Raw genomic sequence first — 17,202 nt, forward strand, 5'->3', positions numbered from 1 at the left:
CACAAATGACCAAGTTGCGGCCTGGCAAATCTGAGTCATAAAGGCTTGGTAATGCACCCCGCATGAAGTGCTTACTATCCTGGTAGGGTGAACCCCAAAAGAAACAGGGGGAAGCCCTCTCTTTAACCACAAGCCTGAATGATAACCTGATGAATCTACATTTGACAATAGTTGAATTAGACGCTGCCTGCCCCTTCCTGGGGCCTCCTGGTAGCACAACATCAGTCTTCCGTATCCGAGCAGCCGCTTCAGATAGGTTTTTGACCTCTCTTACTCTAACGAGAGAGCGTGTAGCCATTTTAATAGCTGATCTGAACACTGCCCGCCCACATCTAGGGTCTTCTGGCAGCAAAACAAAACGTTAGATTTCTATATCTGAAACCTTCAGATAGATTTGAACTTCTCTCATCTCTATTGAGAGAAAAGCAATAACCTTTCTTTCCGCGGAGCAAGATCTTGAAAAGGGAAGGCAAAAATATCTAGGGTTCAAATGAACACTAGATCCTTCTAGTAAATAAGGTTTGGGTGAGGATTTAACATCACCCTTCTTGAGAAAATAATTAAGTATGGCTCTATACAAAGAAAGTTGCCAATACTTTCTTGCGGATGCAACCGAAACCAAGAATACCAATTTCCTCTTTTAGAAGGATGACGGGAAGGGAATTATGGTGCATCAGCCCAAGGTGCCGATCCTGTAAGCTGACAAAACTAGATCCAATCTTCCGAGCCCAGGGGCGACCTAACTGGCGGACTTATACTTCCTGTTCTAATTGATTACACCAGCACCTGATGGTGGAACATATAACCCACATAGTAATGATTAAGACTCTGTGTCCCGTGATGTACGATAAAGAAATTGGATTTTTCCTACATTTTACCTGTAAAATCCATTTCTTGGAGCACATCACGGGACACAGAGGTCACCTATTTTCTGGGGTATTTATTGCTTGCTACAAAACTGAGCTCCTTTCTGTATAGGAGGGGTTATATAGGGGAGGACTTCCTGTTTGATCTGCCAGTGTCCATTCACCTATAGGTGGCGCAGAACCCTAATAGTAATGATTATGGCTGCTCTGTGTCCCATGATGTACTCCAAGAAATGGATGTTTACAGGTAAGATGTAGGAAAAATCAATTTTTTTCCGCCACTAGACTTATTTCTGAGAATATCAGTGATGTTCTTGTCAGCAGCACACTGACACATAGGTAGGTGGGGGACCCATGCCAAGCGTGAATCCCCCTACTTGTACCTAGGGTTATATCTCTGTAGGTGGGGGACTCATACTTGTATCTGTGCTGGAACTCGGGTACATCAAGTCAGTCTTATAGTTCCAAGTTCTTTGAATCTCAGAAGCATCAATCTACTAGTAGATGTTGTCATATGTAGTTAATAGTTGTCTTGTTTTACAGGTCATCTGCTGTGTCGATAAACAAGGTGTTCTGTCCTGGCCCAATCCCAGCCCAGAGACAGTCCTCTTTTTTAGTGGTAGAATGGATCAGGCCACTGAAAGACACGAGGATGTCACTGACCAGTTATCTTTACATACCTACTGTCAGACAGAGATGGAAGACGAGGTGCTGAAAACATTTCTTTGCCTTGCAGATGTTATTTTTTTAATGATTTTAGTTGCACTAAACCCTGTGTCACCTTGTTTGTCTTCCCAGCCACAGGAAATGGTAGCTTTGCTGGCAGACACAGATGTACTACAAATGGTGAATGAACAGGAAAGCGCTGAGCGTTCAAATGATCTTTCCAGACCTACGGATGCACAGAAAAAGCCTCAGAGCCGAAACAAACATGCCTCAGGTTCAAATGTAAGCTTCAGCCAAGATACTGCAGGCCAGGTAATTTTGTTATTTAGTGTTTCTTCAATCTTCTTCACTAGGCAGGAGGGGCATATCTAGGTCTACAAAAGATCTGGGGGTAGAGCCCATAGCAGCGAAGTAAAATAAGTAGGGGTGCAACGGATCAAAAAACTCACGGATCAGATCGATCCTCGGATCAGGAGTCACGGATCGGATCATTTTCGGATCAGCAAAAAAAAAAAAGACAAATCTTGTTACACCCACCAGAGTTTTAGATTTCACAGTTCTTCTCAACACAAAACGGAGCTTATGTGCTTAAATACAGTGTTTGGAAAACCGACGGACTGTTTATTGCTAATGTGACAGAACACCTCTGATTTTCACATTTAAACAGTCCGTCAGATTTACAAATACTGTATTTAAGTGTATAAGCTCTGTTTTGTGTTGAAATAACTGCATCTTGCAATACTTATATGTGCAGCCAAGTGGAAGTCGCAGCCCCATGTACGAAAGTGGTGTCATCAGTTCCCTACTGTGACCTGAACTATCCCAATCATCAGATCCCTTTAGTGTCATTGATCGGCGAGCTGAGTGTCTAGTGAAAATCCCCCCTACGTGCTCAGTCCATACAGATCCCCCCGATCGCCTCCTCTCTCTTCTCTGGCAAGCAGCAGGACGCCCGGTGCGGCGGCGGCAGCGGCTCCCCGTGTGGATTCCTCAAGGTGCACCATGGAGCTCATCGCTGGGCTGTTAGGAGTCAATGACATATTGAGCTCAAGTGCCCACAAACTTCCGAGGAGCAGCCTGCATCCCCCGCGCCGGGTGGACCTCGATGGCCGCCGCTTCGATAGCTAGGCCGAAGCCGCGGCCTTTCCTATGGACCGGGAGGCCCGTGGATCGCCGTGTGTCCCGACCCGAAGGTGCTGATCTGTACAGATCAGTTGCACCCCTAGTGACAATACTTGATGTGTTCCCACTGTCATATGGCATTCTTGTGCCACAGTGCCTACACACCGTCACGGTTTTATCCACTAACCTCTTTCCTTCATCATTATATTTGACAGGGAAGCCAAAATGCTCCCATACAGGGGATTTAAATGACGCGGGGCATTCATGCTCCTCCGTTCGCCATGACCACGCTGTGTGTGGACTGAACATGCGCAAATTATTATTATTATTTTTTTTAGAAAACAATCCTCGGATCACGTGTGTGCGGTTCGGATCAATCTTTTTCGGTTCGGATCACGGATCAATGACGATCCGTTGCACCCCTAAAAATAAGTCATACACGGGCGGGCATATGCATGTATATAATATATGTATATAATATATATGTGTGTGTGTGTGTATATAGATAGAGAGATAGAGATATATATCTCTATCTGTATACACACACACATGTATATTATATACATGCGTATGCCGCCTAAGCGTATGACTTAATTTACTTCGCTGCTATGGGCTCTACCCCCAGATCTTTTGTAGACCTAGATACACCCCTGCTGCCTAGTGAAGAAGATTTTTCCAGAGACCGTTGTTTCTCACTCAAACTTTATGCAGCGCATAATGCAGACAGTCCTGCCTGTCGGGCCAACCTTATGTCCTTTATCTATATATAAAATATCGTGTGGATCCCCCCTTACATCGGGGTCTCCAGAGAGCCTCCCCTTTACATCAGGGTCCCCAGAGCCGCCCCCCCCCCCCCACTTGCATCAGAGCCTCCCTGTCGGGCAAAACTTTGTGTCCTTTATATATAAAATATCGTGCAGATCCCCCTTACATCAGGATCCCCAGAGAGCCTCTTCCTTACATCAGGGTCCCCAGAGAGCCTCTTCCTTACATCAGGGTCCCCAGAGAGCCTCTTCCTTACATCAGGGTCCACAGAGAGCCCCCCACTTATTTCAGGGTCCCCAGATCCCCCTTTCTTACATTGGGTCCCCAAAGAGCCCCTTCCTTACATCAGGATCCCCAAAGAGCCCCTTTCCTACACCAGAGTCCTCAGAGAGCCCCTCCCTGTTTGCAGCAACTAGAAAAAAAAATTCTATACGTCCACTTCTATACCGATCTGCCTGGCAATGTAATTGCAGGGAACCGCAGCACAAGGATTACTCCGCCTGAGCCCGAAAATCATCAAATACTCCCAGCGGAGAAATTTTTGTGCTGCGGTTCCTGACTATTATATTGCCCGGCATATTGGTATAGAAGTGGACATTGGGACGATGATTAAATTGACAGAACTGCTGAATATAGATATCAACTTGTGCCAGATAACATTAACCAGTCATGTTCCTCCCCTGGCCACCAGCTGAGTAGGTGGAGCCCAGAGCCAACCCTAGGTAAGAGACTCTGGGCTATGGCCCCCAGATTTAAGGCTATAGCCCCAGTAGCCATCCCCTAGCAATGCCACTGCTAGACAGTATTAAAGTGTATCTAAAGCCAACATTTTATTGATTTAAAATGGTTGGGGGTTTGAACCTTCAGATATTTATTGCTGGCATCATGCTTTCCATTTGCTTGGTGGCTGTTGTCGATGAGATTGAAAGCCAGGAAAAATACAAAATCACGAGTTCTCACCAAAACAAGAATCTTACAATGAGTAAGAGAAGTTTTCTTTTACCTTTTAGAGGGATTTAATTTAATTTCCTGTGGTCTCTAAGACAGGAAGTTAATGGAGTTGTAAAGGCAGAAGTTTTTTTTTACCTTGATGCATTCTATGCTTTAAGATAAAAAACCTTCTGTGTGTCTCAGCCCCCCTAACACTTACCTGAGGTCCCTCTTTGTCCAGCGATGTCCACAAGTTTCTCAGCAGTCCAAGATTCCCCCCTCCTGATTGTCTGAGACACAGCAGCAGTGCCATTGGCGGCTGCTGCTGTCAATCAAAGTCAGCAAGCCAATCAGGGGAAAGAGAAGACAGGGCCGGGTTGAGGCGCCATGTCTGAATGGACACAGGGAGCTGTGACTCGACCCGAGTGCCCCCATAGCAAGCTGCTTGCTGTGGGGGCACTGAACTCTATCTAAAACAATGGTCTTGGATTTAGAAATACTTTAAAGTGGAACTTTACCCATAACAAAACAACTTGGTAAAAAAATAACATTCTTTAGTAAAGAACATATATTCCACATTAATTATACTACCAAAACTAGTGTGTGCTGTAAATTTCATCCAGCATTGCTCCTGTTTCTTCTTGCTAGAGGCTTCCATTTTGCTGAAGACCAGGGCCCCTGAGCAGAAGTTAATCTTAAAGCGGAACTCAACCCATCCATTTAACAGTTTCAAAAAAGTCACATTCCTGGAATACCGGGACTGTCACATTTGCTTGTGTCCTCAACCAGACTGCAAAACCACCAAATGGCTGGTGTTACAACTGTTCACATGTGCAGCACCATGGCAGTTGCAGATCAAACAGAAGTAGCTTCCTTGGATGTAAAGGATAGGACTAGGAGTGTTTAATTCTGCTTTAAGGCTGTCAGAAGATCGGCCTCTACAGCAGTGCCTAAAAACTAAGCAACTAAACATGTGTGAAACGGGGATACAGTGTATTACTGTCTTTTAGACAGTATAGGCATTTATTTTTAATGTTTTGCATAGCTATACTTGGCCAGCCTGAAGTGATCTAGCAGGACTTAAAGGAGAAGTCCAGCCAAAGCTTGTTTGGCTGTACTTCTCCTATGGATCACAGGAGTGCAATTCCTTTTTCTCTCCGGTGACCCGTTTTCAGCAGAGAGCAGACTAAAATCTGACAAAAGTCAGTCTAGGCACCACGTCATTCCGACCACGGAGCCTGGATCCGCCAGGTGCCTGGACTGACACCCCACTCAGCCGCTCAGCGAGCCGCTTAGAGCCTGAGACGGCCACTCTGCCCTGCCACAGCCCAGTATTCCAATGAGCGAGGAAGAAGCAATGCAGAGAGCTGTGATTGACAGTCTACATTTCTCTGCTGGGGAACTGTCAGAGCCTAGTGATCGGCGATGTTCGATCAGCCGATTCTCAGTGCAGATCCGTTGGGGGACCGATGCAGCATCGGACCAATGCTGCATCCATTGATGGAAGTATGAGTCAAAAACACAAATTAAAACCATACTTCTCTTAAAATTTTCTGACTAAAGTTCCACTTTAAAATTTGTTCTTTTTTTTAAGTTGGTGTGTATATTTTATGCTTTTCACTTTTTGCTTGTAGCTAAGCAGCGAGGTGGATGATTATGTTTGTGACTGCCATCTAGAGATGCTTCGGTTGTCGCAGGACCAGCAGAACCCTCAAAGCATCCAGTTTGATGAGGCTAACTGGCAACTTCACCTGAGCTCTTTGAAACCTCTGGGTCTTAACGTGCTGCTCAACCTCTGTAACCCGGATGTGACCACCACCCTTTGCCGCTTCTCTGACCATTTAAGGCACATTGCCCTTCAAGAATCCCACTGCTGTGTTCTTCCAGGGCATATCCCATGGGGACTCTGTGACTTTTCTAGGCTCATCGGTATGGTTGGTTTAATATCTCACCTACTGTGTACTTTTATTTTTTTTGTAATACAGAATTATTTTTCTCACCTTGTTTATCAACCTTGTGATTTGAATCTAGGTTTCACGCCTGGAGCAAAGGACCTGTTTAAACTGCAAAACCATCTTGCTCTTTATCACCTTCCAAGTGATGAATCTGTGAAGGAGTCCCTTCTCTGCAAGCTTCCAGCGGTTGCCAAACGAAGACCTTCCCTGAGCCACATGGTCAGCCTATTTGTCAAAGATGTCACATCCAGTAAGTTGTTTGGTGGCCACTTACCTAATGCATTACACCACATGCATTTTCCTTAGTGCTTCCCCGAAAATAAGACCGGGTCTTATATTATTTTGGCTACAAAAAACACACTAGGGCTTATTTTCAGGGGATGTCTTATTTATTTATGGTATGTACAATAATCTACATTTATTCAACTATAGTCATGTCATCATCTTCTGGGGGGGGGGGGGGAATATATATATATATACAGTGGGGATCGAAAGTTTGGGCACCCCAGGTAAAGATCTGTATCGATGTGCATAACGAAGCCAAGGAAAGATGGAAAAATCTCCAAAAGGCATCAAATTACAGATTAGACATTCTTATAATATGTAAAAAAAAAATAGATTTTATTTAAATCATTTACACTTTCAAAATTACAGAAAACAAAAAAATTGTGTCTGCAAAAGTTTGGGCACCCTGCAGAGTTAATATTGTGTACTGCCCCCTTTGGCAAGTATCACAGTTTGTAAATGCTTTTTGTAGCCAGCCAAGAGTCTTTCAATTCTTGTTTGAGGTATCTTTGCCCATTCTTCCTTACAAAAGTCTTCCAGTTCTTTGAGATTTCTGGGCTGTCTGTCACGCACTCCTCTTTTAAGGTCTATCCATAGATTTTCAATTATGTTGAGGTCAGGAGATTGTGAAGGCCATGACAAAACCTTCAGTTTACGCCTCTTGATGTAATCCCCTGTGGATTTTGAGGTGTGTTTAGGATCATTATCCATAGAAGCCATTCTCTCTTTAACTTCAGCTTTTTCACAGATGGCATCAAGTTACCATCCAAAATTTGCTGAAATTGTATTGAATCCGTTTTTCCTTCTACTCGTGAAATGTTCCCTGTGCCACTGACTGCAATACAACCCCAAAGAATGATTGATCCACCCCCATGCTTAACAGTTGGACAGAGGTTATTTTCATTAAATTCTGTGCCCTTTCTTCTCCAAACGTACCTTTGCTCATTCCGGCGAAAAAGTTCTATTTTAACCTCATCGGTCCACAGAACTTGTTTCCAAAATGCATCCGGCTTGTCTATATGTTCATTTGTAAAGTTCAAACGCTGATTTTTGTGGTGAGGAGGTAGAAGAGGTTTTCTTCTGATGACTCTTCCATGAAGACCATATTTGTACAAGTATCTCTTTATAGTGGAATAGTGTACCACAACTCCAGTGTCTGCCAGATCTTTCTGGAGGGATCGTGCAGTCAAACGTGGGTTTTGAATTGCTTTTCTCACAATCCTGCGAGCTGTTCTGTCTGATATTTTTCTTGGTCTTCCAGATCTTGCTTTAACTTACACTGTTCCTGATGACTGCCATTTCTTAATTACATTCCAAACAGAGGATATTGACATCTGAAAACGCTTTGCTATCTTCTTATAGCCTTCTCCAACTTTGTGAGCGTCAACTATTTTCAGTTTCAGTTTTCTAGACAACTGCTTAGAAGAATCCATGGTGCTGATTGTTGGGGCAAGGTCAGATGAGTCTGGCCATTTAAAACCTTTGAGATTGACATCACCTGGTCTTCCCAGACGATGATTGTGAACAAACCATGACACTGGCAGGTCTCGGCTTTGCAAAGGGGGCAGTGCATGCTATAAATTCTGCAGGGTGCCCAAACTTTTGCAGACGCCATTTTTTTGTTTTCTGTAATTTTGAAAGTGTAAATGATGAAAATAAAATCTAACTTTTTTTGATGTATTATAAGAATGTCTAATCTGTAATTTGATGCCTTTTTAAAGATTTTTCCATCTTTCCTTGGCTACGTTATGCACATTAATACAAATTTTTACCTGGGGGTGCCCAAACTTTCGATCCCCACTGTATATATATATATATATATGTATATATATATAATCTCCTGATCCTTTAACCCCTTCAACACAGGGAATTTTCACCCCCTTACTGCCCAGACCAATTTTTCGTTTTCAGCGCTGTCGCACTTTGAATGACAATTGCGCGGTCATGCAACACTGTACCCAAATGAAACCTTTATGTGTTTTTTTCCCCCCACAAATAGAGCGTTAATTTGCTGGTTTTTGATCACCTCTGCGGTTTTTATTTTTTGCGCTATAAAAAGAAGAGCGACAATTTTGAAAAAAAACAAAACACATTTTTTACTTTTTGATTTAATAAATATCACATTTTTTTTCCCTCAGTTTAGGCCGATACCTATTCTGCTACATGTTTTTGGTAAAAAATATCGCAATAAGCGTATATTCATTGGTTTGCACAATATTATAGCGTCTACAAAATAGGGGATAGTTTTATTGCATTTTTTTTTTTTTTTTTTTTTTACATTTATTGTGACTGTCACTTTGCGACGAACATATCGGACACTTTTGACACATGTTTGGGACCATTCACATTTTATACAGCGATTAGTGCTATAAAACTACACTGATTAACTGTGTAAATGTGACTGGCAGGGAAGGGGTTAACACTAGGGGGCGCTGAAGAGGTTAAATATGTTCCCTAATGTGTGATTCTAACTGTAGGGGGAGGGGACTCACAAGGGGAGGAGACCGATCTGTGTTCCTCTGTGCTGGGAACACACATCAGTCACCTCTGACAGGCGGTGGATCTGTGTGTTTAAACACACATATCCACACTCCTGCCGTGATTACAGGCAATCGCGGGTGCCCGGTGGACATCGCGGCCGCCGGGCACACGCATCGGGTCCCAAGCCATGGTGCAGGTGCCGCCCCCTAGCGGCTAGGAAGCCCAGGACGTCATGACGTCCACCCAGAGGGAGACAAGGTTCCTGCCGACGTCATATTACTATGGCTTAGTAGGGAACTGGTTAGAGCACGATAGACAGCACAGTAGTTTATAAAAAAAAGTTCCTGTGGCCCCTGTATTCTCTGCCCCTGTCTGCTCAGGAGTCAAAATTGTGAAATTCTGTAATCCCAAAAACTTGGGAAAAATCTTGTAAAATTATATAATCTTTTCCGTAAAAAGATTATTGTGAAGGATATGTCAGTGTAATTCTCCCTGCTTGGTTAAATTGTGGGTTAGAGGTAAAATGGATTCATGTGTTACAAGCTATTGACATGTTAATGACCCGTCTGCAGCTAGCTCCTTATTTCAAAGGGATGTTAACCCTGTTTGCTGTGATTAGAGGTGACTCATGTTATGTATTCTGATTGCTTCATTATGCGGTGCCAGGCTGCCCAGCTAATGTGTTCTGTACACCTTGTAATTAACTTCCCTGATGTCATTATTTAAAGAAAATGTGTCTCAGGTCGGCTTCGAATTGTCTGGCTATATTCTGTATGAGAAACTCCAGAGTGTGTGAAAAGGGGGTGGAGCTCCCATTGTTCCTTGATTAAGGATTTAGCTTGTAAAACTGTATTTATAACCAGCAGCAAGCTGCCAATAAATCAGTCTTGGTTCCAGCATTCAGTCTTGACTCATGTGTGGATGATCCTGTGATGTTCTTGTATGGAGAGGAGGGAATGCTTGACGGGGATATCATACCGATACCGTCACAATTATAATGTGCAGTGTCTCCCCTTGTGTAAAATAAAAAATAAAGTTACTCAAGTGTCTCCTGCATATTATATAATCTTTTTACAAAACGGATTACATGTTTTTACAAGGACTTTTACTAGGGTTTTTTTTCAGGGTAGGGCTTATATTGCAGCTATCCTTTAAAATCACGCTAGGTCTTATTTTCGGGGTAGGGCTTATTTTGGGAAAACACAGTATATAATGTTCATTTGAAGCTATGTTCTGTGCCTTTCTAATCCACTGCTAGCATTTTTTCTTGTCCTGTCTGTCAGAATGTTTTTATCTATATATACTGAAATTTGTATCTCTTTCATCTGTTGTTCCTGTAACTCTCAGACACAGAGCAGATGCTGTCCCATGGAACAGCAGATATTATCCTTGAAGCCTGTACTGATTTCTGGGATGGAGCTGATATTTACCCCCTCTCTGGGTCTGACAGGTACGCCTCATAACCTTATCTCCAAATGGCAGGATCCCTGAAAAACTGGAATATGTTTTAAAATGCACCAAAAGCATGGCTTCTATTCTCCTTTCACCCTTATTAGCTTTTCTCTGCATTCCACAATTTATATTTGCATGTTTTGTTTGCCTATTCAGTACTCTCATACTTATTTATCATGTGTCTTAGGAAAAAGGTACTTGATTTCTACCAGCGAGCCTGTTTGTCTGGATACTGCTCTGCTTTTTCCTACAAGCCCATGCACTATTCACTGTCCCCTCAACTACATGGAAAGTGCATAGAGATGCACCATGCTCCTGGTCACAGCACCATTCCAGTATCGTGTGATTTAGGTGGAACTGTGCCATTGAAACCTTCTGGACGGCATGACAGCTGGAGTTCTGATGGTGAGCAAGCAGCTAGTTTTGAACATACTGCATAGCATATTATACTATGTTATCTTTTTCTCCTTTTTAATCACCAAGCCAATTTTCATCTTTTAGCACTGTCACGATTTGAATGACAATTGCGCGGTCATGCCACCCATAAGAAAAATGCTCAAATAGAGCTTTCTTTTGGTGGCATTTAATCACCCTGGGCTTTTTATTGTTTGCTAAATAAGCGGAAAAAGACCGAAAATGTTAAGACACGCATTTTTCTTAGTTTGTGTTCTAAAATTTAGCAAATAATATTTCTTCATAAATTTAGGTCAAAATGTATTCTCCTACATTTCTTTGGTGAGCCCAAATCAGTGCATATTATTTAGTCTGTAGGAAAGTTATACAGTCCACAAACTATGGTATATACAGTGCATCTGGAAAGTATTTACATTTCATTCTTTTCCTCAAAATTCTATAAACAATACTCCATAATGACAATGTGAAAGAAGTTTTTTTGAAATCTTTGCAAATTTATTAAAATAAAAAATGAAAAAAATCATCTGTAGATAAGTATTCACAGCCTTTGCTCAATACCTTTGGCACCAATTACAGCCTCAAAGTCTTTTTGAGTATAATGCTACAAGCTTGGCACACCTATTTTTGGTCAGTACTCCCATTCTTCTTTGCAGGACCTCTCAAGCTCCATCAGGTTGGATGGGGAGTGTCTGTCGGTGCACAGCCATTTTCAGATCTCTCCTGATTGGGTTTAAGTCTGGGCTCTGGCTGGGCCACTCAAGGACATTCACAGAATGGCTGTGTGCTTAGGGTATCTTTCCTGTTGAAAGATGAACCTTCGTCCCAGTCTGAGGTCCAAAGCAGGTTTTCATCAAGGATGTTCTCTGTACATTGCTTCATTGATCTTAATCTCAATCTTGACTAGTCTCCCAGTTCCTGCCGCTAAAAAACATCCCCAAAGCATGATGCTGCCACCACCATGCTTCACTGTAAGCATGGTATTGGCCAGGTGATGAGCAGTGCCTGGTTTCCTCCAGATATGACGCTTGCAATTGAGGCCAAAGAGTTCAATCTTTGTTTCATCGGACCAGAGAATTTTGTTTCTCATTATCAGAGTCCTTCAGGTGCCTTTTGGCAAACTCCAGGTGGTCTGTCATGTGTCTTTTACTACGGAGTGGTTTCCATCTGGCCACTCTACCATACAGGCTTGATTGGTGGAGTGCTGCAGAGATGGTTGTTCTTCTGGAAGGTTCTCCTCTCTCCACAGAGAAACACTGGAGCTCTGTCAGTGACCATCGGGTTCTTGGTCACCTCCCTGACTAAGGCCCTTCTCCCCCGACCGCTCAGTTTGGCTGAGTGGCCCGCTCTAGGAAGAGTCCTGGTGGTTCCAAACTTCTTCCATGTACGGATGATGGAGACCACTGTGCTCATTGGCACCTTCAATGCTGCAGAAATGTTTCGGTACCCTTCCCCAGATCTGTGCCTCAATAATCTCCTGTCTTGGAGATCAGACAATTCCTTGGAGCTCATGGCTTGGTTTGTGCTCTGACATGCACTGTTAACTGTCAGACCTTATGTAGACAGGTGTGTGCCTTTCCAGATCATGTCCAATTAACTGAGTTTACCACAGGTGGGCTCCAATCAAGTTGTAGAAACATCTTGAGGAAGATCAGTGGAAACACGATGCACCTGAGCTTAATTTTGATGTCATGGAAAGGGCTGTGAATACTTATGTATGTGTGATATTTTTTTATTACTTTTTTTTTATGATTTATCTCAGCTGTTCCTGATGTCCATACTGGTTCTGCGTTGGTGATTTAAAAAAGCATTAAAGCTAGTGGTTCAGCATTAAAGCCACGTGGCTTATATGTCCTGAATGAAATATAACAATAGCAGCCTCCATATTTCTAGGAGAAAAGGTTTACCTAAAGATAGACCAAGGCCTTTCTGTCAGTTTATGTTTACAAAATACTTATAACCCCCAAACATTATATAGCAGACACCCTAGGGAATTAAATTGCGATTGTTGCAATTTTTTATGTCACACAACATTTGTGCAGCGATTTAAGCTTTTTTGTTGGAAACATTTTTTGTTAATAAATTCAAATAAAAACAAAACACAATATATACGCCAATTTTTGAGTAAAATATGAAAGTTGATGCTTTACCGAGTAAATAGATACCTAACATGTAATGCTTCTAAAATTGCGCACACTCGTGGAATGGCGACAAACTACGGTACTCAAAAATCTTTTTTGTGTCGTCCTGTATTATTTTTTGTCTACTTCAACACAGAAGGCATTGGAGAGTATACAGAGGATTTCACCCAGGCACTTGGTGGACAGATCTTCATGGGGATGGTCTCCTCACAGTACCAGGCTCGTCTGGATATTGTGCGTCTTATAGATGGTTTAGTGAATGCCTGTATCCGATTTGTGTACTTTTCCATGGAAGATGAGCTTAGAAGTAAGGTAAGAAAGGAAGTCTTGTATTTTTCCTTTTTAATGTTACATTAGTGTTTTACAGAATCCCCAAGTAAGAGGGATACAGTTACATTTTTCTGTGCTAAATGGAATGCGAAAAAGTAGACATGCAATTTGTTTCGTTACAAATTCGTTTTTTTTAACGAAATTCAAATTCGAATATTCAAATGAAAGAAAACCTGTTTTCATTTTTACAGAAATTCGAAAATAAAAATCCAAAAATGAAAAAACGAAAATTCGAAAATCTGAAATAACTTACTACTAACTAGGGTTGTCCCGATACCGATACCAGTATCGGTATCGGGACCGATACCGAGTATTTGCGGGAGTACTCGTACTCCCCCAAATACCCCCGATACTGAAATAGAATACTTCCCCCAATCCCCCCCCCCCCGCTGCCGTCGCCGCAAACCCGTCGCCGTAAAAACCTGTCGCCGCAAACCGCAAAGCCGCCGCCGTTAATCAGCGTGCGGGGAACATTACAGCTTTCGTTTGAATAGCTGTATCCCCGCCGCGTATAGACACTCCCCCTTGCGGATGATCTGTCCAATCCCGCGCATGGGGGAGTGTCTATACGTGGCGGGGATACAGCTATTCAAACGAAAGCTGTAATGTTCCCCGCACGCGCGGCATCATCCAGGTATGTAGGACATGCAGGGCCGGCCCTACCATGGGGGACCATTGGTCGCTCCGCACGTCCGCCCCGCCCCCCTCTCCTCACCTCCCCTCATTTCACTGTGGATGCCGTGGCGCCGCTGCTATTAAATGTAATAGCAGATCACAGCTGGCCGCCTCCTCACATCCTCTCCGCGGCTCCCCCCATTACTGCTGACAAGAGAAAGTCAGTTTTCAGGCTGACTGCCAACAGCGAGAAGGGGGAGGAGCTTTCTTTATCGTACATCACGGGACACAGAGCGGCATTCATTACTATATGGGTTATATGGAGTACCTTCAGGTGTTGACACTGGCAATCTCAAACAGGAAATGCCCCTCCCTATATAACCCCCTCCCATAGGAGGAGTACCTCAGTTTTTACGCCAGTGTCTTAGGTGTTGGTCATGGTTTAGCTTGCCTCCGCATCCTTGGGATTAGGTGAGCTAACCGGTTCTGTCCAAAGGCCTCAGTGCTAAAGTGGTCAGTAACCGGACCCCAAACCCTTGGGGTATAGCCCATAATGCTTTTCTTTTTAGAGAGCTGGACCCTGGGCCCAGAACTTAGAAACCTTTGGGGGCCTAATGTTTCTGTTGCCAGGGTGCTATATGGGCCCAGGACAGTGGATCCTTCATAGGAACCCAGGGCCTGAAGGTCTAGACAGCCCCACGGAGATGGGGGAAGATTGGGCCTCTTGCTTGGCAAAGTCCTGCGGCATGGAGCAGGTAAGTGAGGGGAAAACTTGCGGAACTTGGTTCTTAGCAGGTTTTTTCTGGGGGGTCACAGGGGACATGCCTAAAGTTATGCGCTGCATCTGGCAAACTAGTCACATATCTTTAATGATAGGATGGCTCTATGTGTATTATTCCCCATAAGAAGTGACCTCCCTTGTAGTGTTGGAAAAGCATTGAGTGGGGCCTGTGTGTATGATATGTGTGTGTTCAGAGAGCTGTGCTTACCTGCAAGCCTCCAGGCGGTGCTCCATCGGTTCTTCCTCCTCAGAGCCTGCAAAGCAGGCAGACGCTGACCTCCTCGTGGAGAGGCTCCCTTCCCCCCAACCCCCCCCCCCCTGTCGGCGGGCGCGCGCGCGCATCCCCGTGTTATAGGCGCAATTCGCGCCGTTGAGCTGAGGGGGGAAGGGCGGGTCAGCTGCTTAAGGAAGGGGCGGCCCTTCCTTTTTCGTTCCAGCAGCTCATTCTAAGATTGGAACTGAGGAGGGAAAGACCAGAGCGGCAGCACGGGGCGCCGAGGACACACAGTGGCCACAAAAGATATTACAGTCTTCAGAAGACTGTTTTCAAGCCTAGAAATAGGCTGTTCTTTTCCATCTCAATAGTTTTTCTTTGGCAATACTACTTAGGGGGACAGAGTGCTTTTTCTTTCCTGGACGAAAAAAAAAAAAAAAAAAAAAAGAGATCGTCTAGGGGAGAGGAGGCATTTTTTATCCCCCAAACAGGTGTTTGGACAATTAACTATTTATAGTTCCAAGTACCAATAAGCTATCAGGTGTACCTCGGGATTGTACCATGGCATCCGGGTCAGAGGGTACAAGAGGTGGGGATTCCCCCAGAGAGTCTGAGGTCTCGGACAAGGTTATGCCGCTGCTTTCCCCAGAAGGAGCCTTGGGGCCATCGGGATCTGGGGCTGGAGCTGGCGCGGGTCAGTCCAACCCTAAGATGGTCACGGACGAGGTATTACTCACCTCTTTAAAAGAGATGGAGAAAAGAATGGGAAAAATGATAGCCACAGCTATGCGGGGCAGTAAGCGGATTAGGTCTCCGTCGCCCGAGCGTGGACCCTTGGAAGAGGAGGTCCTTTCCTCAGGGGAATTGGACGACCTCTTGGACAAGGACCAAGCAGGTTCGGGGATCGAAGACCAGGATACAGAGGAGTCTGGAGCAGTCTCCCAAAGGGAGAGCTGGTGGATTCAAGCCTTAACGGACTTGGTCCATAGTGCATTCAACTTGCCGGTACCAGATCTCCAAGTATCAACTGTTTCAGCTTTGGGCTCACTAAGGGCGCCTCAAAGCAATGCAGTGTTTCCGATCCATCCTCTGCTAGAGGAAGTTATGTTCCAAGACTGGACCAAGCCAGATAGAATCTTTTTACCACCTAAAAGATTCTCTGCATTATATCCTATGGAAGATAAATTTTCCAAGAGATGGGCTACTCCTGCGGTGGACGCAGCCATCTCATGTGTTAACAAATCGTTAACATGCCCTGTTGAAAACATACAGGTGTTCAAGGATCCAGTGGATAAACGCTTGGAAGCACTACTTAAGAACTCCTTCACTACTGCAGGGGCAGTAGTGCAGCCAGCTGTGGCTGCGATTGGGGTTGCTCAAGCATTATCGGATCAAATTAAGCAGATGCTTAAACTTATTCCTGCCCAGCAGGCAGAAGAATTTTCGGATGTCCCTAGGGCCATATGCTTTACGGTAGACGCAATTAAGGATTCTATCCAGCAAGCGTCACGTTTATCGTTATCCCTTATCCATATGAGAAGACTCTTATGGTTAAAAAGCTGGGAGGCCGAGCCCCCATGCAAGAAGCTCCTGGTAGGGTTCCCCTTCCATGGAGGACGACTCTTCGGAGAAGACCTAGATAAATACATTCAGACCATTTCAAACGGCAAAAGTACTCTCTTGCCAACAAAGAAGAAGTTTCAGGGGCCTGCGTTTAAACGACAGTGCTCCCCTGGGCAGGGGCCCTCTAATGCCAAACAGTATCGACGGCCTCCTGCAAAAGCAAACTTCAGCTTCAACAGCAAGTCGCAGGGACAGGCTGCTAGAGGCAGAAAGCAGTGGTTTCGCAAACCAGCAAAACCAGCCCCCAAGTCGACCTTATGAAGGGGCGCCCCCACCCACGAAGGTGGGGGGAAGGCTGCGACTCTTTTCAGAGGTTTGGGAAGCAAGCATTCCCGACAAGTGGGTACGGTCTTCCGTGGCTACGGGCTACAAACTAGACTTCCTAAGGTTTCCTCCTCCTCATTTCCAGGAGTCGAGGATTCCAAAAGATCCGGAGAAGGGAGCCGCATTAATGTCGGCATTAAATCATCTACTTTCCCAAGAAGTAATAGTAGAGGTACCAGTCCTGGAACAGGGGCTGGGTTTCTACTCCAACCTATTCATCATCCCAAAGTCCAATGGAGAT

At 44.3% G+C, this 17,202-nt stretch overlaps 1 protein-coding gene across 7 annotated transcripts in view; it reads left to right on the forward strand.

The window, feature by feature from the left end:
* Positions 1–17,202, forward strand: part of TMEM94 (transmembrane protein 94) — a 154,988-nt gene that overhangs the window by 78,883 nt on the left and 58,903 nt on the right. For 2 of the 7 annotated variants that reach the window (XM_040330249.1, XM_040330254.1), the window contains 7 exons: positions 1,410–1,574; positions 1,665–1,844; positions 5,984–6,278; positions 6,381–6,554; positions 10,418–10,520; positions 10,710–10,927; positions 13,214–13,386. In XM_040330249.1, coding sequence (XP_040186183.1) covers positions 1,410–1,574; positions 1,665–1,844; positions 5,984–6,278; positions 6,381–6,554; positions 10,418–10,520; positions 10,710–10,927; positions 13,214–13,386 — 1,308 coding nt within the window. Of the gene's footprint in view, positions 1–1,409; positions 1,845–5,983; positions 6,279–6,380; positions 6,555–10,417; positions 10,521–10,709; positions 10,928–13,210; positions 13,387–17,202 lie in introns of all 7 variants that reach the window. The other 5 variants (XM_040330248.1, XM_040330253.1, XM_040330252.1 and 2 more) reach the window with 3 other exon arrangements.

This window comes from Rana temporaria, chromosome 12, assembly GCF_905171775.1.
Source record: "Rana temporaria chromosome 12, aRanTem1.1, whole genome shotgun sequence".
In the NCBI taxonomy this organism is placed as follows: domain Eukaryota; kingdom Metazoa; phylum Chordata; class Amphibia; order Anura; family Ranidae; genus Rana; species Rana temporaria.